General features: G+C 56.3%; 1 protein-coding gene across 1 annotated transcript in view; it reads left to right on the plus strand.

Moving 5' to 3' along the window:
- Window positions 1-20,301, plus strand: part of LOC311591671 (IgGFc-binding protein-like) — a 39,867-nt gene that overhangs the window by 15,362 nt on the left and 4,204 nt on the right. Inside the window, exons 6-17 of the mRNA XM_084771539.1 lie at window positions 484-1,051; window positions 2,261-2,853; window positions 4,100-4,688; window positions 4,780-4,979; window positions 6,161-6,302; window positions 10,404-10,741; window positions 11,874-12,447; window positions 12,729-13,345; window positions 13,865-14,408; window positions 15,291-15,862; window positions 16,178-16,751; window positions 19,580-19,779. Coding sequence (XP_084627665.1) covers window positions 484-1,051; window positions 2,261-2,853; window positions 4,100-4,688; window positions 4,780-4,979; window positions 6,161-6,302; window positions 10,404-10,741; window positions 11,874-12,447; window positions 12,729-13,345; window positions 13,865-14,408; window positions 15,291-15,862; window positions 16,178-16,751; window positions 19,580-19,779 — 5,511 coding nt within the window. The remainder of the gene's footprint in view (window positions 1-483; window positions 1,052-2,260; window positions 2,854-4,099; window positions 4,689-4,779; window positions 4,980-6,160; window positions 6,303-10,403; window positions 10,742-11,873; window positions 12,448-12,728; window positions 13,346-13,864; window positions 14,409-15,290; window positions 15,863-16,177; window positions 16,752-19,579; window positions 19,780-20,301) is intronic.

Below are 20,301 nucleotides of genomic sequence, written 5' to 3' on the forward strand. Positions count from 1 at the left end.
CTTTCCTTTCTTTCTTTCTTTTTTCTTTTCTTTTCTTTTTTTTTTTTTTTTTTGTTTTTCGAGAAAAGGTTTCTCTGTGTAGCCTTGGCTGTCCTGGACTCGCTTTGTAGACCAGGCTGGCCTAGAACTCACAGCGATCTGCCTGCCTCTGCCTCCCGAATGCTGGGATTAAAGGTGTGCACCACAACACCTGGCTTGGCCCACTTCTTAAAAGGTTCCAAAGCCTCCTAATGCAGTGCCATCAGCTGTGGATGACGCTCAAAGCCATGAGCCTGTGGGGACACACTCCAATAGGTACCCGGGAGGCAGGCTTTGAAAAGCAGCCATCAGAGACTCAGTTCCGGGGATAAGGAGCGATGGGTGATGCGCTAGGCAGATGGAACAGCCGTTGTGGAGCCCTGTGGTGGAGGGCGGGGTGGCTGGGGCCAGCTGAGTGAAATCACGAACAGCCTGACCTGTTGACCCTCCGCGTCTCTCCCCCAGGTGGACGGCATCTTTCAGTACCTGCCTTTCCAGGCTGCGGGTGGGCGGGTTCTGGTGTTCCGCCAGGGTAATGACGCTGTCGTGCGCACAGACTTTGGCCTCACCGTCACCTATAACTGGGATGCTCGTGTGACCGCCAAGGTGCCCAGCAGCTACACTAATGCTGTGTGTGGGCTCTGCGGGAACTTCAATGGGGACCCAACTGACGACCTGGCTCTGAAGGGTGGAGGCCAAGCTACCAGCGCATTGGATTTTGGGAACAGCTGGCAGGAAGAGATACTACCCGGCTGTGGAGCAACTGATCCTGGTGACTGCCCCCAGCTGGACTCCCTTGTGACCCAGCAAGTACAAAGCAAGAAGGAATGTGGGATCCTTGCTGATCCTGAGGGTCCGTTCCGGGAGTGTCACAAGTTGCTGAACCCCCAGGGTGCTGTACGTGACTGCGTCTACGACCTCTGCCTGCTGCCCGGTCAGTCAGGGCCACTGTGTGATGCGTTGGCTGCGTACGCCGCCGCGTGCCAGGCTGCTGGGGGCACTGTGCATCCCTGGAGGAATGAGACGCTTTGCCGTGAGTACCAGGAACGGCGGCCTAGGCTTGGGTCTGATGTTTGTTCGTGACCGTGCAAATAGCGTTGTTCTGTCCTTATGGTGCCTGTTGAGGAAGGGGCTGCGCTTATCCCATGGCAGGGCCGAGGGCACTGAGGCTGCCAGCGCACGGTTAGATGCCTGCCCTGAGGACAGCAGCATGCAGTGACGCTGGTGACTGAGCTATACGGTGGCCCCGAGTCAGGTTGCCAGTGTCAGCTATCAGTCGGAGGTGAGCAGTGGTGCTGCGTTTAGAAGGAGCGCAGGTGCCACTGGCGTTGCTGTGGGTCCCATGTGGCCACCTCACCCGTGCGCATCTCTACTTCAGATGTGGTGCAGGGAGGCTTGGCAAGCAGTTCCCCTTGCCTTTCACAGAGCCTTGGAAAGCCATGCGCGCGCCCAACTCCTGAGTTTTACACTTTGCTCAAGTGTGCCCTATGAGGCACATATTTTAGCCATGTGCATAAACAACCAACTTGGCTGGGTTTCAGTTTGGAGGCCAAACTGTGTAAATGGTGCCCGGGCTCCGTGCCGCCATGTTGCTTTTGAGGCTTTGAGCTATGATGGGGATGTAAGCCTCCAGCCGCTCCGTCTCAAGCGTAGAGGACGCAAACGCAGAGATCCCAGCAAGTGCTCACCTCTGACTTTTAAGAACCTTTCATTGTGGGAAAAGTTGGCCCTACCACAAAGCAAGCAGGACAGTGGACCCTTCATGTCCATCGTCCAGTGTGTGTGTGTGTGTGTGTGTGTGTGTGTGTGTGTGTAAGTATATCAAAACTACCGCTGGAGAATGGTAGAACGCTTTTCTTGAATGTCAAAGGTCCTGAGTTAAAAGAAAACGCGGAAGCAAAGGGTGTGTGGGAGGGAAGAACGTGGAAAGGAAAGACAAGGTCCGCAGACACACGGCGCAGACCGCTCGCATGTACATGCGCGTTCACGTCTAAAGCATGCAATTTGTACCCGACTTGAATAGAGTCGCTAGGGATAATCCCAGAGCTCAGTGGGATTAGGTTTAGATATTAATTAACAGGATGAAGTTAACCGTGATAGGAGAAGGTTCTCCTGGCTCTACTGAGCATTCAGACACCAGTCACCTGCTCGTGTGTGCTGGGGGTGGGGTGGGGTGAGGTGGGCGGAGGTCCGCAGTGTCCCCTTGAAAGAGTTATCCATCTCGATGACCCTCTCTCTGCAGTGCTGACCTGCCCCCCTAACAGCCACTATGAGCCATGTTCCTATGGATGCCCGCTATCCTGTGGAGACCTGCCAGTGCCCGGGGGCTGTGGTTCAGAATGCCGAGAGAGCTGTGTTTGCAATGATGGCTTTGCCCTCAGCGGTGAGACCTGTGTGCCTCTGGCCTCCTGCGGCTGTGTCCACCAGGGCACCTACTACCCACCAGGAGAAACCTTCTATCCCGGACCCGGGTGTGACTCTCTTTGCCGCTGCCAGGAAGACGGCCTGGTTTCCTGCGAGCCCTCATCCTGTGGCCCACATGAGGCCTGCCAACCATCTAATGGAGCCCTGGGCTGTGTGGCTGTGGGCACTACCACCTGCCAGGCATCAGGGGACCCTCATTACGTCACCTTCGACGGCCAGCGCTTTGACTTCATGGGCACCTGTGTGTACGTGCTGGCGCAAACCTGTGGAACCAGGCCCGGCCTACACCAGTTCACCGTCCTGCAGGAGAATGTGGCCTGGGGTAACGGGAAAGTCAGTGTGACCAAGGTGATCACTGTCGTGGTAGGCAACTACACTCTGAGACTGGAGCAGAACCAGTGGAAAGTCAAGGTGAGAGCAGCACGGGGCTCAGGAGGAGGCTCCCTGTGGGCGGGGGGGGGGGGCGGGGGGGGGCGCACATGCGGGAAGCACAGGTAACATATGCGGAACCCCTGGAGAAAGTGTAGAGTGGAGGTCCCTATTAGAGGAGGCTTTGGGGGAAAGCCCAGAGCCAGGAGGCCAGAAACTAGGGACCTTTTCCCATGTGGCTCTGCCCTTCTCTCCCACACTACTGATGGTTCCCACTGAAATTCTCTTTTCCTCATCTCTCCTTGTACCCCCATCTTGCTGGATCCCACATGGGTGTCTGCCTCAGGCACCTCCCTGGACCCTCACCGTAGACAGGACATGCTGTGACCACACAGAGGAAAATTCAGAGATGAAAGGGTTCAAAGAGGAAGGCAGCCTGTGATCCCATTATCCCTAGCCTATAGCAACAACAATAAAGCAGCTACAGATTTCATGCACTGCCCTGGGCTGTTGGCACAGACACACAATCCTTTTCACCTTGTGGAGTTGAAGCTCGCTTTCATTTTTAGAGGGAGTGTTCCTACCACTGCTCCAAGTCCCTGAGAAAATTCAGTGTTAGGGTTTTGTTTTGTTTTGTTTTGTTTTCTTCTTCTTGTTTATTTTTGCAATGATCTGGAAAAGAAATACTTATTTTTGTTCAGGGTTTTAGAGTTTAGACCACAGTTGTCTGTCCCTGTGTGCCCAGGAAGAACATAGTGGCTGTGGGACACGGGGTAGAGGACAAAGGGAAGGGAGAAATGAAAGGGCTGGGTACAGATACCCACAAGGTCCTGCCTCCAGTGACCTATCCCCTCCAGCTGGGATTAAGGGCACGCGCTGCCACACCCAGCTGCAGGAGCCGTTCTTAACTGCTGAGCCCTCTCCTCAGCTCCCAAGCAGACTCACCTTTTTTGCTGTTGTTGTTTTGTTTTTTTGAGACAGGGTCTCTCTTGTAGTCCTGACTGTCCTGGACTCCCTTTGTAGACCAGGCTGGCCTTGAACTCACAGCGATCCGCCTGCCTCTGCCTCCCGAGTGCTGGGATTAAAGTGTGCGCCACCACCGCCTGGCCAGACTCACATTTTTGCATCTGCTTCTCAAACCCCTGAGACACTAGGATTGTACATTCTTTACAAATACGGAAGCTAGAGAAATGAGGTCACACAGGATTTCCTCGTCAGGTAGGGCACATTTAGGGACAGATCGCCTCAAAATGTGCCCATCTGAAGCTTGGTGTTTCCTGCCTTCCAGGTGAACGGCGTGGACATGAAGCTGCCAGTGGTGCTGGACGGGGGCAAGATCCGGGTCTCGCAACACGGGTCTGACGCTGTGATCGAGACCGACTTCGGCCTGCGCGTGGCCTATGACCTCGTGTACTATGTGCGGGTCACCATCCCGGGCAACTACTACCAACAGATGTGTGGGCTGTGCGGAGACTACAATGGGGACCCCAAGGATGACTTCCGGAAGCCCGACGGCTCGCAGGCGGCCAACCCCAGCGACTTTGGCAACTCCTGGGAGGAAGCCGTGCCCGACTCCCCCTGCGCGCCAGTGCCTCCCTGCACAGGAGACGACTGTGACCCCAGCTCAGAGTGCAGCCCTGAGCTGAAGGACAAGTATCAGGGCCAGCAGTTCTGCGGGATGCTCACCAAGCCCACGGGGCCCCTGGCTGCCTGCCACAAGCTGTTGGACCCCCAGGGTCCCTTGCAAGACTGCGTCTTTGACCTCTGCCTGGGCGGCGGGAACCTCAGCATTCTCTGCGACAACATCCACGCCTACGTGAGCGCCTGCCAGGATGCTGGCGGGCAAGTGGAGCCCTGGAGGACAGAAACGTTCTGTCGTGAGTTATGGGGACACTGAGGCTGGGAGGGAGAAGCGGTAGAGGTCCCCACCGCCACTCTGCCCTCTGATCCTGCGTACTCTTCCTGCAGCAATGGAGTGCCCCCCTCACAGCCACTATGAGGTCTGTGCAGACACCTGCTCCCTGGGCTGCTGGGCTCTCAGCACACCCCAGAAGTGCCCAGAAGGGTGCGCCGAGGGCTGCGAGTGCGATCCGGGCTTCCTGTACAATGGCAAAGCCTGCGTGCCCATCCAGGAGTGTGGCTGCTACCACAATGGGGTCTACTATGAGGTAAGAAGCCAGCCATCGGCACAGGGCCTCAGCCCTTTGTACTGCTCACTAGCACTATAGCCTGTGCAGCGTTTCAGGCTCCAAGCATCCCCCTGTTCTCCCTCGTCCCCTCCCCTGACCCAGCTTTGCTCCCCCGGCTTTTGTTTCCTTTGCCGCACCCTCGCCACAACTGCAGAAAGATCTTTTAAAATAAGACCCTCCTTCACTGTCTCCCGAGGTCAAGGCTTGACTTCGAACCCAGGTCTCAGCGGAGATGCTCTTCCAGGGCATGAAGACAAAGTTCTGTTTGCTCTGCTTACCCCATCCTTCTCCCTGCGGGGACGCCTCAGCTTCAGTGTGTTTGCTTAAATCTGCCTCCCCCGTGGGAGGGAGGACTCTCTGAGGACAGTGCTCTCTCTCTGTTACTCAGACTAGTCCTGGAAGCACATGTGTGCGTGGTGCTTGCCATGGACCTACTTTATTATGTACATACATTGCATGTGCACACTCACGCACACCATATACACACGTACACACATATATGTATACACACACATACATACACATATGTATATGTATACATTCATACATATATATGTATATATACAAATCTCCCGACTTCATATCATAAAAATTCTCACGTGTGCATTTGTTGGGATGACTCACTATATCCCTGTTCATCACTTAACTTCTAAAACCACCAGCGTCCGCCCCACGACCCTGCAGCCGAGCTTTATCTCTACTCACCTTTCCAAAGCAGTCTGAGTGACTAAAGAGGTCCGTCTTTGGCTCCGTTCCCTACTTTACACGTGTTATTAACTCTCTTGCCCTCTCCCACAGTGGTCCTGTTACTAGCTGCTCTTTACAGGCGAGGAAGCTGAGGCGCAGTGAGGTTAGGCAACGCCGTTGGGTCATGCAGTGTGGAAGCAGTGGGGCCAGCATCAACAGGGCAACGTGCTCCCTACCTTTTGCTCTAAATGACTGCTTCACTGTGCTCCTCGCTGCATGCGTTAGAACGAATGGGGGAGGGGATGTTTGAAAATGAACGCGCAAGTGAGGGGGTTGGCCTCAAAGCCTCGCTGTGGCCCTGTGGATCACACCGCCGAGAACCATCCTCCCACCCTCTCTGGGCCTGGGACACTGGGGACGCTAACGTTGCCGCCCACCTCTGGTTACTGACGGCATGCTCTCTGTCCCCACAGCCGGAGGAGTCAGTTCTCATTGACAGCTGCCAGCAGCACTGTGTGTGCCATTCAGGCAAAGGCATGGTGTGCAAGGATCACAGCTGCAAGCCTGGACAGCTGTGCGAGCCCTCAGGAGGCGTCCTGACCTGCGTCACCAAAGGTGCTGGGCAGTGTGGCTGGGCTGGTGTCGGGTGTGTGTGTGGGGGGACAGGACAGGGGCTGGGAGCTGAGGGTGGCGTGACTTCATGGGGAGAGGTGAAGAGGTCTGTGGGTTAAGGGGTCAGACCTTAGGCTGGGATTCCAGGCACCGAGGGCAGAGGTCGTCCAACCTTGATGTCGAGGAACCCTAAGGGACCCCGGGCTGCAGGAAGCCAGCGGTGAGAGTTTGATAGTGGATGTCAAAGGCCCTTGGAGTACTGCAGGACTGGACGAACGTTTTTCTCAAGGGCCCTGTGGTGAACACTTAGGCTTGCAGGCCGCAGAGCTCTAAGCACCACTCCCGACCTCAACCCTTACGAAATAAAGCAAGCAGAGTCTGTGCGTCCGAAGGGGCGGAGCTGCAACTCGAGTCTGTGTGCGCCCACAGGCGCCAGGTAGCCCCATGGCTGCCTGAACACTGGCTCGACGGGCTAGCCTGGAGCTGGAGACACAGCACTAAGGGGCAACGAGTCAGTCAAGGAAAAAGATGTTTTAATTTCCATTTCCCAGATGACCAAGGTCATTGAGCTCTGGGAAAGCAGAGCTCGAAGGTCTCCCAGGGCACAGGGGGGCTGGGCCAAGGCCGACTCTTTCAAGTGGGGGACCAGGATGTCTAAGGGGTCTATTTCCGAGGGTGCCTAGTTTAAAGCTGGCATTGACTTCCTAAGGCGAGAATCCCAGAGGAGTACAAAGTAGGAACAGATCTGGAAGGCTGGACTGGGATTCCCAGAGGTGACAATCAGGACAGCAGGGGTCCTGTCAGGAGAGAGACGCCACCTGAATGGGGAAAGCATAATGCCTGAGGTGAACGATTCGTGTGTGTGCATGCGTGTGTGTGTGTGTGTGTGTGTGTACGTGAGTGAGTGTGTGTGTGTGTGTGTGCGCGTGCGTATGTGTGTATGTGAGTGAGTGTGTGTGTGTGTGTGCGTGTGTGAGTGTGTGTGATCTGGCGGTAGCATATTTGCCTAGCATGCACAACGCTCTAGGTTCTCTTCCAGCACAAAAGTACACCCTCCCTCCCTCCCTCCCTCCCTTCTTCCCTCCCTTCCTTTCTTTTTCTTTTTTACTTATTTGTTTTTTTTTTTTTCTGCATAGCCCTGGCTGTCCTGGTAGGCCAGGCTGGTCTCGAACTCACACAGATCTGCCTGCCTCTGCCTGGGATTAAAGGTGTGGGCCGCCACCACCTGTAGTTCTCTTTAGAGCTACATTTTATTAACTCCAAACACCCTGTCATTGCTCTTTGTTACTCCTTTCCCTTTCCTTCCTCCTCCACATCTGTCAGCACCCCCTCCCCCTCCCCCGCCCCATGGCCAGGTTCCACATCTGTCAGCACCCCCACCCCCTCCCCCGCCCCATGGCCAGGTTCCACATCTGTCAGCACCCCCTCCCCCTCCCCCGCCCCACGGCCAGGTTCCACATCTGTCAGCACCCCCTCCCCCTCCCCCGCCCCACAGCCAGGTTCCACATCTGTCAGCACCCCCACCCCCTCCCCCGCCCCACGGCCAGGTTCCACATCTGTCAGCACCCCCTCCCCCTCCCCCGCCCCACGGCCAGGTTCCACATCTGTCAGCACCCCCTCCCCCTCCCCCGCCCCACGGCCAGGTTCCACATCTGTCAGCACCCCCTCCCCCTCCCCTACCCCACGGCCAGGTTCCACATCTGTCAGCACCCCCTCCCCCTCCCCCGCCCCACGGCCAGGTTCCACATCTGTCAGCACCCCCTCCCCCTCCCCCGCCCCACGGCCAGGTTCCACATCTGTCAGCACCCCCTCCCCCTCCCCCGCCCCACGGCCAGGTTCCACATCTGTCAGCACCCCCACCCCCTCCCCCACCCCACGGCCAGGTTCCACATCTGTCAGCACCCCCTCCCCCTCCCCTACCCCATGGCCAGGTTCCACATCTGTCAGCACCCCCTCCCCCTCCCCCGCCCCACGGCCAGGTTCCACATCTGTCAGCACCCCCTCCCCCACCCCCGCCCCACGGCCAGGTTCCATATCCTTTTTTTCTTTCCCGTCTTCTACACAAGAGAGAAAGCATTATCCATTTTCCTACAAGTGACATGATCACATTGTGTGGACGTACCATTATTTCTTGTCCTTTCAGTGGATGAAAGGGCAGACTGACAGCATCACTCGGCAGTTGTGAACAGTGAACAGTAAACATGGCTGTGCAGGGACCTCTATTATACGGTTGCTTAGACTCCTTTGGGTACATACCCAGGAGAGGTGGAGCTGGGTCACACGGTGGTCCCAGTTTTGGTTTTATCAGGAACGTCATCCTGACTTCCCCTGTGGCTGCTTCGGTGTTAACATTCCTCCCAGCGGTGGATAAGGCTTTCCTTTCCTTACCCAGCCAGCACCTTGGCCAGCAGTGCCTTGCTTCCTTGACGATGGTCATTTTGACTGGGCTGACGTGAAGCCTCGGTTGTTTTAAGTTAGAACAAGGATTTTGGCCACTGATTCGCTGATGGTTTGTGTCCTTCACTTGAAAACTGCCTGTTCTGCCCATCTGCTCCTTGGATCACTGGCCAACTCGTGTTTACCTTTTTTGAGTCTTATGTAGCCTGGAGGTTAATCTCCTGTCAGACTAATGATTGACAAAGGTTCCTCTCCCGTTCTGTGGGCTGTCTCTTCACTCTGGTACTTGCAGAAGCTTTTTAATTTTGTGACAATTTATTTACCAATTCTTGCTATTTTTCCTGAGCTAGTCACAAAGCTGCTTGTGACTCTTCCTGTTTTGTTTTGTTTTTCATTGTTTCCCCCTAGCAGTTTCAAAAATCTCAGGACTTGCATCAATGTCTGTGGTCCATTTTAAGGTGATTTTTTTGTACAAGGTGGTGCGAGGGAAAGGGAGGGGGAGGTTCTGTCTTTTATAAGGGAAAAGACGAGACAGAGAAAATTGATTTGACCAAAGGTAGGGAATAAAAAAGTAAGAAGGAAGGAAAGAGTGTTTAAAATTAAGGGTTAGGGCTGCAACGATGACTCAGTGGCTCTTTCAGAGACCCTGGTTTCAGCTGCCAGCACCCACAGGGCAGCTATGGGGGAGGGGGGAGAGAGAGACAGAGAGAGGGGGAGAGACACAGAGAGAGAGAGATGGGAGAGATTCTGTGTGTGTGTGTGTGCGCGCGCGCGCGTGCGCGCGCGTGTGCTCACTAAGACTTGAGTGTGTTTCTGCCATCGCCCACCTCAAAGGCTAGCTGCTTTCCTGCCGTCCCTGGTTCCTCCCTCAGAAATTACAGCAGCTAGTGTGTGGGCATGGCCCACCACCTTCCCGCTCAAGACCCACTTCTAAAGGGGGACTGAGGGCTCTCAGGTAAGAGGAACCCAAAATTCAGAGGAGCTGCCACCCTACAGCTAATCCTAACCGCTGGAGGAAGGCCTCCACCCAGTGCTGGTGGAGGACCCTGCAGCTGGCGTTGCAGGAGTGAAACCTCCAGGGAAGTTGGTGCTACTAGGCTGGCAGCAGCCACCCAGGGTGTCTAGGTGACTAGGCACAGCCGCAGTGTCCCACAGGCCCACAGCGCAGCAGCTGCTACAAGAGTGGAGCAAGTTGTGAGGACAGAAGGCCCCTCCATCCTGCAAACTCCCCAGTGCCCTCTGCTGACAAAAGTTTTCAGGCTCATTTCAAAGAGGAAACAAGACAGAGGAGCCAATTTGAAGGCTGCATGCCTAGCCGTAAAGCTGGAGCCACAGAGGGAGTGACACAAGTGAGACCTTGAACACAAAAGCCCTTGAGGACAAGCCCTCAGAAACGAGACCCCCGAGGCTGGATGAAAGGGCCAGCAATAGAGTTTTGCACTGTGGGGGTATCCAAGCTGAGAGACTTAGATGTGGAGACCACAGGCACAAGGTGGAAAATTTCTGGACCCTTAGTGATAGGTTCTTAGGGCCTGGTCTTACACACAGCAACTAAGCAAGGGCCGAGGGCTTAGGTCTTGGCACGGGGAGATCTGGCCACCCCTGTAGTCAGAGCTGGCATCGCTAGCACAGACAGGCAGATGCTGGGTGGGGCCAGCCATGCTTGTGGTGGGCAGCTCCTCAACACGCTCTCTCCTCTCCTCACAGATCTGTGCCACGGTATCACCTGCCGGCCACAGGAGACCTGCCAAGTTCAAGGTGGTCAGGGCGTGTGTGTGCCCAACTATAATTCCACATGTTGGCTGTGGGGTGACCCTCACTACCAGTCCTTCGATGGCTGGGCCTTTGACTTCCAGGGTACCTGCAACTACCTGCTGGCAGGAACTGTCTGTCCCGGGATCAGTGCTGAGGGCCTGACGCCCTTCACCGTCACAACCAAAAATGAGAACCGCGGCAACCCCGCCGTATCCTATGTGAGACAGGTCACCGTGACCGCCCTCAACAGCAACATTTCCATCCACAAGAATGAGATTGGCAAAGTCCGGGTACGCTCAGCATGATGGTCCCAGAAGCACCCTGGGGCGTGGGGCCAAAGGAATCCTAATGTTAGTGGCAGCGATTAGGAACTGGAAAGTCTCAGGGTTCATGTACACATGAACCCACATGGGGAAAATTACAGGAAAGAGCATCCTTTTCCTGACAAGCCCAGCTTACTGCTAACAGCTGAAAGTAGGCCCATGATGTGCGACTTCAGATAGGCCAGTGGTTCTCCACCGTCCTGCTGCTGCGACTTTTTAATACAGTCCCTCGTCGTTCGGTGACCCCCCCCAGCATACAATCATATTTGTTGCTACTTCATAACTAATTGTGCTACTGTTATGAATCACAATGTAAGTATCCGTGTTTTCTGATGGCCTCAGGTGACCCCTGTAAAAAGAGTGGTTTGACCCACAAAGGGGTCTCAAGCTATAAGTTGAAAACTGCTGGTGTGGACATAGATTTGAGTCCAGACTCTGTCCTGCTGAGTTCTGTGACACTGTGCAAGTGACTGAACACAGAGGGCCTTGTATCTTCCCCCTGGCAACCCCGCGCTGTGGTACCAGTTAGAGCTCACCTCGGGGCCGAATCCTGGAAGCCCCCATGACTGATTGACTACAAATGCTAGGGAACATGGGGGAGCAGGGAGGAAAGTGTGGGCCCCACGGCCTTCACGTGGAAGGAAGGTATAGGCAAACAGCAGCTCACAGAGAGGGGGTGCGGGGCGGAGAAGAGGGCGGGTGCAGGCCATGGAGCCAACCGCTTCTGGGGAAGGGACAGAGATGCAGAGAGGCAGGGGCACAGGAAGAGCAGGCGCTCGGGAGGAAATGCACACAGATGGAGACCAGGAAGGGATGTCTAGAGAGATGGACCATGGAAAGAGAGGGGGAAGGAGATGTGGGTGGTCGGGGGAGGAGTGACAAGGAAGAGAGGGAAGAGAGTGACTTTAGAGAGAAAACCCAGAAAGGCGGGGAGTACAGGGGTCACCTCCCGAAGAGATACCTACGATGCTTGTAATGGGGCTGCCTCCAACAGCCTGAGGGAGCCCTTGGCAGGGGGAGGGAGGGCCCCAGGACAGCAGAGGCTGCAGCTCCGTGCCCACTGCTCCCTTGAACCCTTTTGGCCTCTCTGTCTCCCCAGGTGAATGGAGTTCTCATGGCCTTGCCTGTCTACTTGGCTGGTGGGCGGATTTCAGTGGTTCATGGAGGCTCGAAGGCCGTGCTGGTGACTGACTTCGGCCTTCAGGTCACCTATGACTGGAACTGGAGGGTAGAGGTCACACTGCCCAGCAGCTACCATGGTGCAGTGTGTGGGCTCTGTGGAAACATGGACAAGAACCCCCAAAATGACCAAGTCTTCCCTAACGGCACAGTGGCACCCTCAATACCCACCTGGGGTGGCAGCTGGCAAGTTCCAGGGTGGGACCCTCTCTGCTGGAACGAATGTCAGGGGTCCTGTCCAACATGCCCAGAGGACAAAGTGGAGGAATATGAGGGTCCTGGCTTCTGTGGACCTCTGGCTCCTGGCACAGGGGGCCCCTTTGCCAGCTGCCATGGCCACGTGCCTCCTGAAAGCTTCTTCAAGGGCTGCGTGCTGGACGTCTGCCTGGGTGGTGGCATCAAAGACATCCTATGCAAAGCACTGGCTGCATACGCTGCTGCATGCCAGGCTGCTGGCATCAAAATCGAGGACTGGAGGACTCAGGCCGGCTGTGGTGAGTGGTGGGGAGCCGGGCAAGGGGTGGGCACAAAACAAACACTGTCTCAGCAGGGCTGCGCTGCCTTAACTCTTTGGCATCTTCCATCTGGCTCCTGTTGGTCTCTGTCTCCTGGCTGTGTCTGTCCGTGCCTGGAGCTCGTCACCTCCCCGTCGGCCTCTCACTCCATCTCCTCTACTTTGTCTCTGTGTCCCTCTCTGACCGTGTCACTGGAGCTGGGAGTCTCAGTGTCCCCCCACTCCAACACCACGGCTCTCCCTCCCTTCCTCTCCCCACAGAGATCTCCTGCCCTGACAACAGCCACTATGAGCTCTGTGGCCCACCGTGCCCAGCCAGCTGCCCACCCCCAGCACGCCACACAGCCCCACCTGTGTGTGACGGGCCCTGTGTGGAGGGATGCCAGTGTGACCAGGGCTTCGTGTTGAGTGCCGAGCAGTGTGTTCCCTTGGACGGCGGCTGTGGCTGCTGGGTCAATGGCACATACCACGAAGCCGGCACTGAGTTTTGGACTGATTTCACCTGCTCTGAGAAGTGTCACTGTGGACCTGGTGGTGACTCCTTAGTCTGCAAGGCGGCCAGCTGTGGGCGGGGTGAGGAGTGTGCCTTGTTGCCCTCTGGCCAGCTAGGCTGCCAACCTACAAGCACAGCTGAGTGCCAAGCCTGGGGTGATCCCCATTATGTCACCCTCGATGGTCACCGGTTTGACTTCCAAGGCACCTGCGAGTACCTCCTGAGCGCACCCTGCCATGCATCACCCTCAGGGACTGAATACTTCAATGTCACTGTGGCTAACGAGCACAGGGGCAGCCAGGCTGTCAGCTACACCCGCAGCGTCACTCTGCATATCTATGGCCTCAGACTGACCCTCAGTGCCCAGTGGCCGCGGAAGCTACAGGTGAGTGGGCTGTGGGCCACACAGAAGCCATCCGAGCCTCTGCTGTGCAGGAGAGAATGAGGTGACCATTGCCCGGGAGCGCCTTTCCCAGCTTGGCAGGAGCAGAGGCTGGTTCAGCACCCAGCCTGTGGCAGCAGGAAGGCTGCAAGCCGCTGGCTTCCCCAGGCTCAGCCTTCCAGCATTCCTCTGCAGGGTGGCTTGTCAGAAAATGTCTGCTTCAGGCTAACGCTAAAAGCCAAGGACATAGTCTGATGAGGGTGTGTCACATCTGGTAATCCAGCTGTCAGAGACTGAGGTAGGAAGGCTGTGGAGACTTGCAACAGCTACAATAGTTCTTCCCTGCTACAGGGGGCAAAAACAAACAATTTAAACAAAATAAAAAACAGTCCATGACTCCACATTTCTCCTTTTACAGTAGCAGGGGAAGAAAACTGTTTTGAAGACCATATCTCTTAAGTCATGGAATCATTTGCAAAATTATCAGTGCCTCTCACCTCTCACCCTCTCCCGGACCCGCAGGTGAACGGGGAGTTCGTTGCTCTGCCTTTCCATGTGGGCCAGCAGCTGAGCGTTTACTTAAGTGGAGCAGACACTGTGGTGAACACTGCCTCAGGGATCTCCTTGGCTTTTGATGGGAACAGTTTCCTGCGCCTGCACGTGCCTGCAGCCTATGCTGGCGCCCTCTGTGGCCTCTGCGGGAACTACAACAAAGATCCCAGCGATGACCTCACAGCAGTGGGTGGCAAACCTGAGGGCTGGCAGGTGGGAGGAACACCAGGCTGTGATCAGTGCCAGCCTGGGCCCTGCCCACAGCCCTGCACACCCGAGCAACAGGAGTCCTTCCGTGGCCCCGACGCCTGCGGCATAATCTCGGACCCCAAAGGCCCGCTAGCACCCTGCCACAGCCTTGTGCCACCCACACAGTACTTAGAGGCTTGCTTGCTGGATGCCTGTCAGGTTCAGGGCCATCCAGGAGGCCTCTGTCCTGCCGTGGCCACCTATGTGGCAGCTTGTCAGGCTGCCGGGGCCCAACTTGAAGAGTGGAGGAAGCCGGACTTCTGTCGTGAGTACCGACCTGTGCAGCTCCACACAGACAGGGTCTCCCCCGACACATTTCAGGGGCTCTAAGACAAGAGCCCTGTTGCTTCGGTGAATCTCAAGGTCCATCCCCACCGTCTCCTGTCAGAGACACGCCCTGGCACTAATGCTGAAAAACACCAGTGGGGTAGGGGGAACCCAGGTGCCCACCGGAAGTCAGAAACCCTGGGTGCAGCCCACTCTGGAGGTTCATGTTCCTGGTAGACTTGGATATGACCCAGTGACAGTTACTCAGCGAGGAACCCCTGTGAGAGGCCAAGCGAGTGACACCTGGTCACAAGCCCCTGGACCATCTCCCACACTGGATAGAGCTAGGCAGACAGGAGTGGTCGGATAGCCCAGTGGTGTCTGGGGAGGCCGCATACCGCCTGCCACATGCTGGCCAGACATCAGACATGCTCAGCTGCAATCAGGACCTGCTCCCGGCAGATCCAAGTGGACTGAGTCAGGAGGTTGTGGGGTAGCTCTTTCAGGCAGATGTGTTGCATCAGGCCCACCGTGTCAGTGTCAGCCAATCACTGTCTTTAGTCAGGCTCACCGGTCTCCCACACACATGGTCTCTAGTCACACTCACACCCACGCATAGACTGCTCTGGTCAGTTGCATGTGGTCATATCCCCCAGACAGTCACTTGCTTTAGGAGTACTTGTCAGGGTGACAACCCTTCTCAGGAGACCTGGTCATGCCCCACACGCGGAATCACACATATCACTGCCCTGGTCACATGTTCTAGGTCAAGTCCCAGGCCAAGCCAGAGGCACCAGGTAGCCTCAGTCAGTCTCTCCCACCCACACTCTCCTCCTGGTGCCGCCATTGCCTCGGCCTGACTCTTCCTCTCCGCCCACAGCCCTCCAGTGCCCTGCCAACAGTCACTACCAGCTCTGTGGTGACTCCTGCCCTGTGAGCTGCCCGACCCTCTCAGCCCCCGAGGGCTGTGAATCCACCTGCCGTGAGGGCTGTGTCTGTGACCCTGGCTTCGTGCTGAGTGGTGATACCTGTGTGCCCGTGGGCCAGTGCGGCTGCCTCTATGAGGGACGCTACCACCTGCTGGGTGCCACCTTCTACCCAGGCCCCGAGTGTGAGCGGCGCTGCGAGTGCGGGCCAGGCGGTGAGGTCAGCTGCCAGGAAGGTGCAGACTGTGAGCCCTACGAGGAGTGCCGGGTGGAGAACGGGATTCAGGCTTGCCATCCCTCTGGTTGTGGCCACTGCCTGGCCAACGGCGGCGTCCATTACGTCACCCTTGATGGACGGGTGTATGACCTTCATGGCTCCTGCTCATATGTCTTGGCCAGTGTCTGTCACCCAAAACCTGGTGATGAGGAGTTTTCCATTGTCCTTGAGAAGAACTCGGCTGGAGACCCCCGGCGAGTGGTGGTGACTGTGGCAGGCCAGGTTGTGGGCCTGGCTCAAGGACCCCAGGTGAGTGCATACGACCGCGCCCACGGTTCTGATAGGGAGTTAGCCCCGTCCTGGGCCTCATCCTATAGCATCTCAGAGGACCGCGACAAACTCCCGAGTGTGGGAATAGCACAGCCCTGTCCTGAGAGTCCTGGGGATGTGGGTAAAGGTGCCACCTAGGAGTTTAGTATAGGCATGGCCCCAGCCTGGGAGTGTAACAGGATCTGCTTCTAGTCCACGAAGGCCTGAGATGGACAACACTCTGTACAGGAGCTAGCAGAACCTGCCTTAGGCTGAGGTGCTGGCACCCTCGTCCTAACTGACCCTTCCACCCAGGTGACCGTGGATGGCGAAGCCGTGGCTCTGCCTGTGGCTGTAGGCCACGTGAGTGTGACTGCTGAAGGCCGAAACATGATCCTGCAGACAAACAAGGGGATGAAGGTTCTCTTTGACGGTGACAACCACATCCTCATGTCCATCCCTAGTCCCTTCCGGGGGCGACTCTGTGGCCTCTGTGGGAACTTCAACGGGAACTGGAGCGATGACTTTGTGCTGCCCAGTGGAGCGGCAGCCCCCAGCGTGGAGGCCTTCGGAGCTGCCTGGCGAGCTCCCGGCTCCTCCCTAGGCTGTGGGGAAGGCTGCGGGCCCCAGGGCTGCCCTGTGTGCTTGGCAGAGGAGACACAGAAATATGAGAGGAATGAAGCCTGCGGCATGATCCGGGACCCCCAAGGCTCCTTTGCAGCCTGCCACAAGGTCCTGAGTCCCTTGGAATACTTCCGTCAATGCGTGTATGACATGTGTGCCCACAAGGGCGATAAAGCCTATCTCTGCCGGAGCTTGGCAGCCTATACTGCAGCCTGTCAGGCAGCTGGTGCCACAGTGAAGCCCTGGAGGACAGACAGCTTCTGCCGTGAGTGTCTGTGGGCCCCTGTGCGACACCCCGCCCCCCTCACCCCGCCCCCCTTACCCTGCCACCCCCTCACCCCGCCCCCCTCAGCCCGCCACCCCCTCACCCCGCCCCCCTCACCCCGCCACCCCCTCACCCCGCCACCCCTCACCCTGCCCCACCCCCGCCGCCGGGCCCTCCTTCCCTGTCTGCTGCTCAGGGGAAGTCCCCGCCTATGACAGGGCTTCCCCTAGCTCTGCCCTAGCATCCTCTATGGCTCTCCTTCTGCCTCTGGGGTCTCAGATTCCAGTCACAAGTCCACTCTCCCCAGCTGGCACAAAAACCTAACACAGTATTGCAGAGGTCACAAGCACGGGAGAAGCTGCACTGAAAAGCTCACGTCCACCAGGATAAACAGCGACAGCTAAAGTGACTAGGGTTCATTGAGAAAATCAGATAGATGCTCCAGTGGGATGGGGAGTCGTAGGCAAAGGGTTTAGGCAAATGCTTGAAGGAAACAGGTTTTGAGGACTTATGCAGCTCGGGGCTTCAGACTGCTCACGGTAACTGCATGCCCCCTTGGGTCTGACAGAGGACAGGATTGTGGTAGGCGTGTGTCACTTCACTGCCACCAGGAAGCTGTAAAGAGATAGTGATAACAGACACAGGCACAGACATAGAAGTGGGCCGCGGGCCATAGAGAGTCTTGAGAGGCACATTCTAGCTGACCTTCCATCAAGCCCAGCCTCCAGATAGATCCATCTGCACCCAGTAACACCGTCAAACTACATAGCCACCAGTGGATTAGGCATTGATAAAGCCAGAGCATTCGTGACTCAGGTACCAGTCAATGATCCAGCCACTAAGGAGACCAAGTCTTCAACATACATGCTTTGGGGAAAACTGTTCATTTCCAAACTGTTACGTTCCACCCTTGATCCCAACAGACCTGTATGTGTATAACAGTGAAAACCGTATCCAGCCCATCCCAAAGCCTTTACGGTTCCCAGAGTGTTGCAAACGTCCAAGTCCGAGATCCAGTGCAGCCCCTTGCTTGTGAGCCTCTGCAAACTGAAAAATACAGTGGCATGTTCCCAACACGAGTGGTATAGCATGGTGCACACTCCTACACTAAAAACAAAAGGTGGGCGCGTATAAGGGAGAAAGGGGACCAAAGTAAGGCCGAAACCCAGCAGGGTAAATACTGGCATGGTGGGAGCCCCAGAGAGCTGAGAGAGTCCCTGGTCTACAGGCCTCGCCAGCTGCAAGCTTCATGCTCCCCGTGCCTCCCCCCCTCCCCCTTCTCGCCTGCTGCTTTCCTCCGGTCCACACCCCTGCTCTCTCTACATCCCTGGTTTCCTCAGCTTCATTGTCACAGCTCACACCCCACCCTCTCAGAGGCACAGCGCTCAGCAACCCTGTCCCTGATACACATTGCCTGGCCCCTCGGGGATATTTTTGAAACCCGGGTGCAAGCCACCGACCCCTGAAACTGCTGCACGACACATTGATTCCCATGAACTCCTCTCCATGCAGATGACTTCATTGTCTGACGCCAGCCCGAGCGGTTGTCAGAGGTCTGTGTCCCGTGACCATGTCTGCAGTGGTCTCGGAGTGCCTCGACAGACAAGTGAGCATGGTGGAAGTAACTCTGGGGGAGGCAGCCGTCTAGGTGGCCCCGTATGCATGAGGTGCCCCAGTCGCTCCACTTCCTCAAGGGGAAAAAGTGTTCCCCCTTTCAGGTCATGATTGTCAGGTCTTGATGATTCCCAAGACATCCTCCAATCACGGTGACTGATGTCCAAGTGCAACATGTCTGGCTTTCATCTAGTACCCGTGGTCCCTAGAGGAACCATGCCTTTCTTAGCCCTCAGCACACGGGCTTTTCCTGACCAGCCTTGCAAGCTTGGCAAATATTTATGCTCTGATCCTGTTCTTGATACTAACTATAAAACCCGACTAAACCAGCCAGGAACGCCAAGCTACTGGCAGAATGCGGAGCTGCCTAGACGTGTTCTCTGTTAAATGATTTCCCTTATCTTCAAGTTCTCTGGATGTTGGCAGACTATAGAGCGATTCCCTGGCAGGGTGTGACACCAATGGCACTCCCGCTCCCGAAAGACTCCTGGTTTCCACTCCAGACCTCTCTCAAGCATCCGATCTGATACCTTGTCAGCCTTCTCTCCTGAGCTCCCACTGGACCTGGCAGGAAGCCCCGCTCACAGGGTTGCAGGGTGTGCCACCCACCTCCCCAAACACCTGCCAGAAACCATGTTTACAAGCACACGAGCCACACAGCCAGCAACAGCCACGGCAAGGGCCTCACGTCTCCATGGCAACTTCTGGGTTAGCTCCTCGTGGCCCTGAGAAATACATGGGCATCTTAAAAAAAAAAAAAAAAGAGGGCGGCTTTCTTCTGGTTTGTGGTCGCACAGATTTCTGTGTGTGTGGCGGCAGCAGGGTTTGGGGCTTGGCTTGCCTGTCAGTGGAGCATGTGCTGAGGCAGGTCATGGGAGAGAGGACATGACAAACAGAGCTGTTCATTTCGTGGTGGCCAAGAATCAGAGACAAGGAAAACGTGGGGCAAGAGAGAACCCTAGTGAACTGCACACAACTAGTAGGTTTCCTCAACAAATGCTTTGCAGTCTTCCCGTATTCTGTTCAAACATGAGTTCATTGAATAGGTCAGAGGCCCCTCAGTCATGAACCCAGGACTGGGGACCAACAGGCTTGTTTGTTTGTTTGTTTGAGGGACAGTTACATCCAGAGTAAACAATCACTCATCCCAGGCCTGAGATTCAGAGAGTCAACGTATCACAACACCGCGACCCGTCTCGCCTCTCTCCCCACAGCTCTCCCGTGCCCTGCCCACAGCCACTACTCTGTCTGCACACGCTCCTGTCAGGGCTCCTGTGCTGCGCTCTCCGGCCTCACTGGCTGCACCACTCGCTGCTTTGAAGGATGTGAGTGTGACGATCACTTCCTGCTCTCCCAGGGTGTGTGCATTCCTGCACACGACTGCGGCTGCACCCACAACGGTCAATATATGCCGGTGAGTGGGGGCTCCAAGCGGGCCGTGTGGGTGGAGGGGCTGGAGGGACATTCAGAGCTGCTGTGCCCTGGGTTTCTGTTCAAGACACGGGGGGTGGGGTGGGGTGAGGGGAGCATTACCTGCTCCCAGCTGTGGCCACTGTACTAAGTCACCCCAGACTCAGCAGGTCAGAACAAGAGAGCTTAGTTCCCCACAGTTTGGAGGCCAGGACTCAAAGACCAGGCTCACCACCCTAACATCAAAGGGATGGAAGGGACATTGTCATGAGAGGATCCTGAGGAGAATCTCGTCCTTGCCTGCCCCTCCCTCTGGCTCTGCCATCACTTCTCTGTGTGACACAACATCTCCCCGCATCATTCTTTTGTGGGTGTCCATGGGATCCCCCACCCACAGAACCAGGATAAACCCTGCAAACACACGTTCCCACTTAAGCTAGCGTGCCTGGTCCCAGGAACTGTGAGTTGCTGTCTTTTGGTGTGGGGGCATTCCTCCGCTACCCTCCCGTCTCTGCACCTCTTCATC

The sequence above is a fragment of the Acomys minous genome (genome assembly GCF_964271855.1).
Source record: "Acomys minous genome assembly, chromosome: 20".
NCBI lineage: Eukaryota > Metazoa > Chordata > Mammalia > Rodentia > Muridae > Acomys > Acomys minous.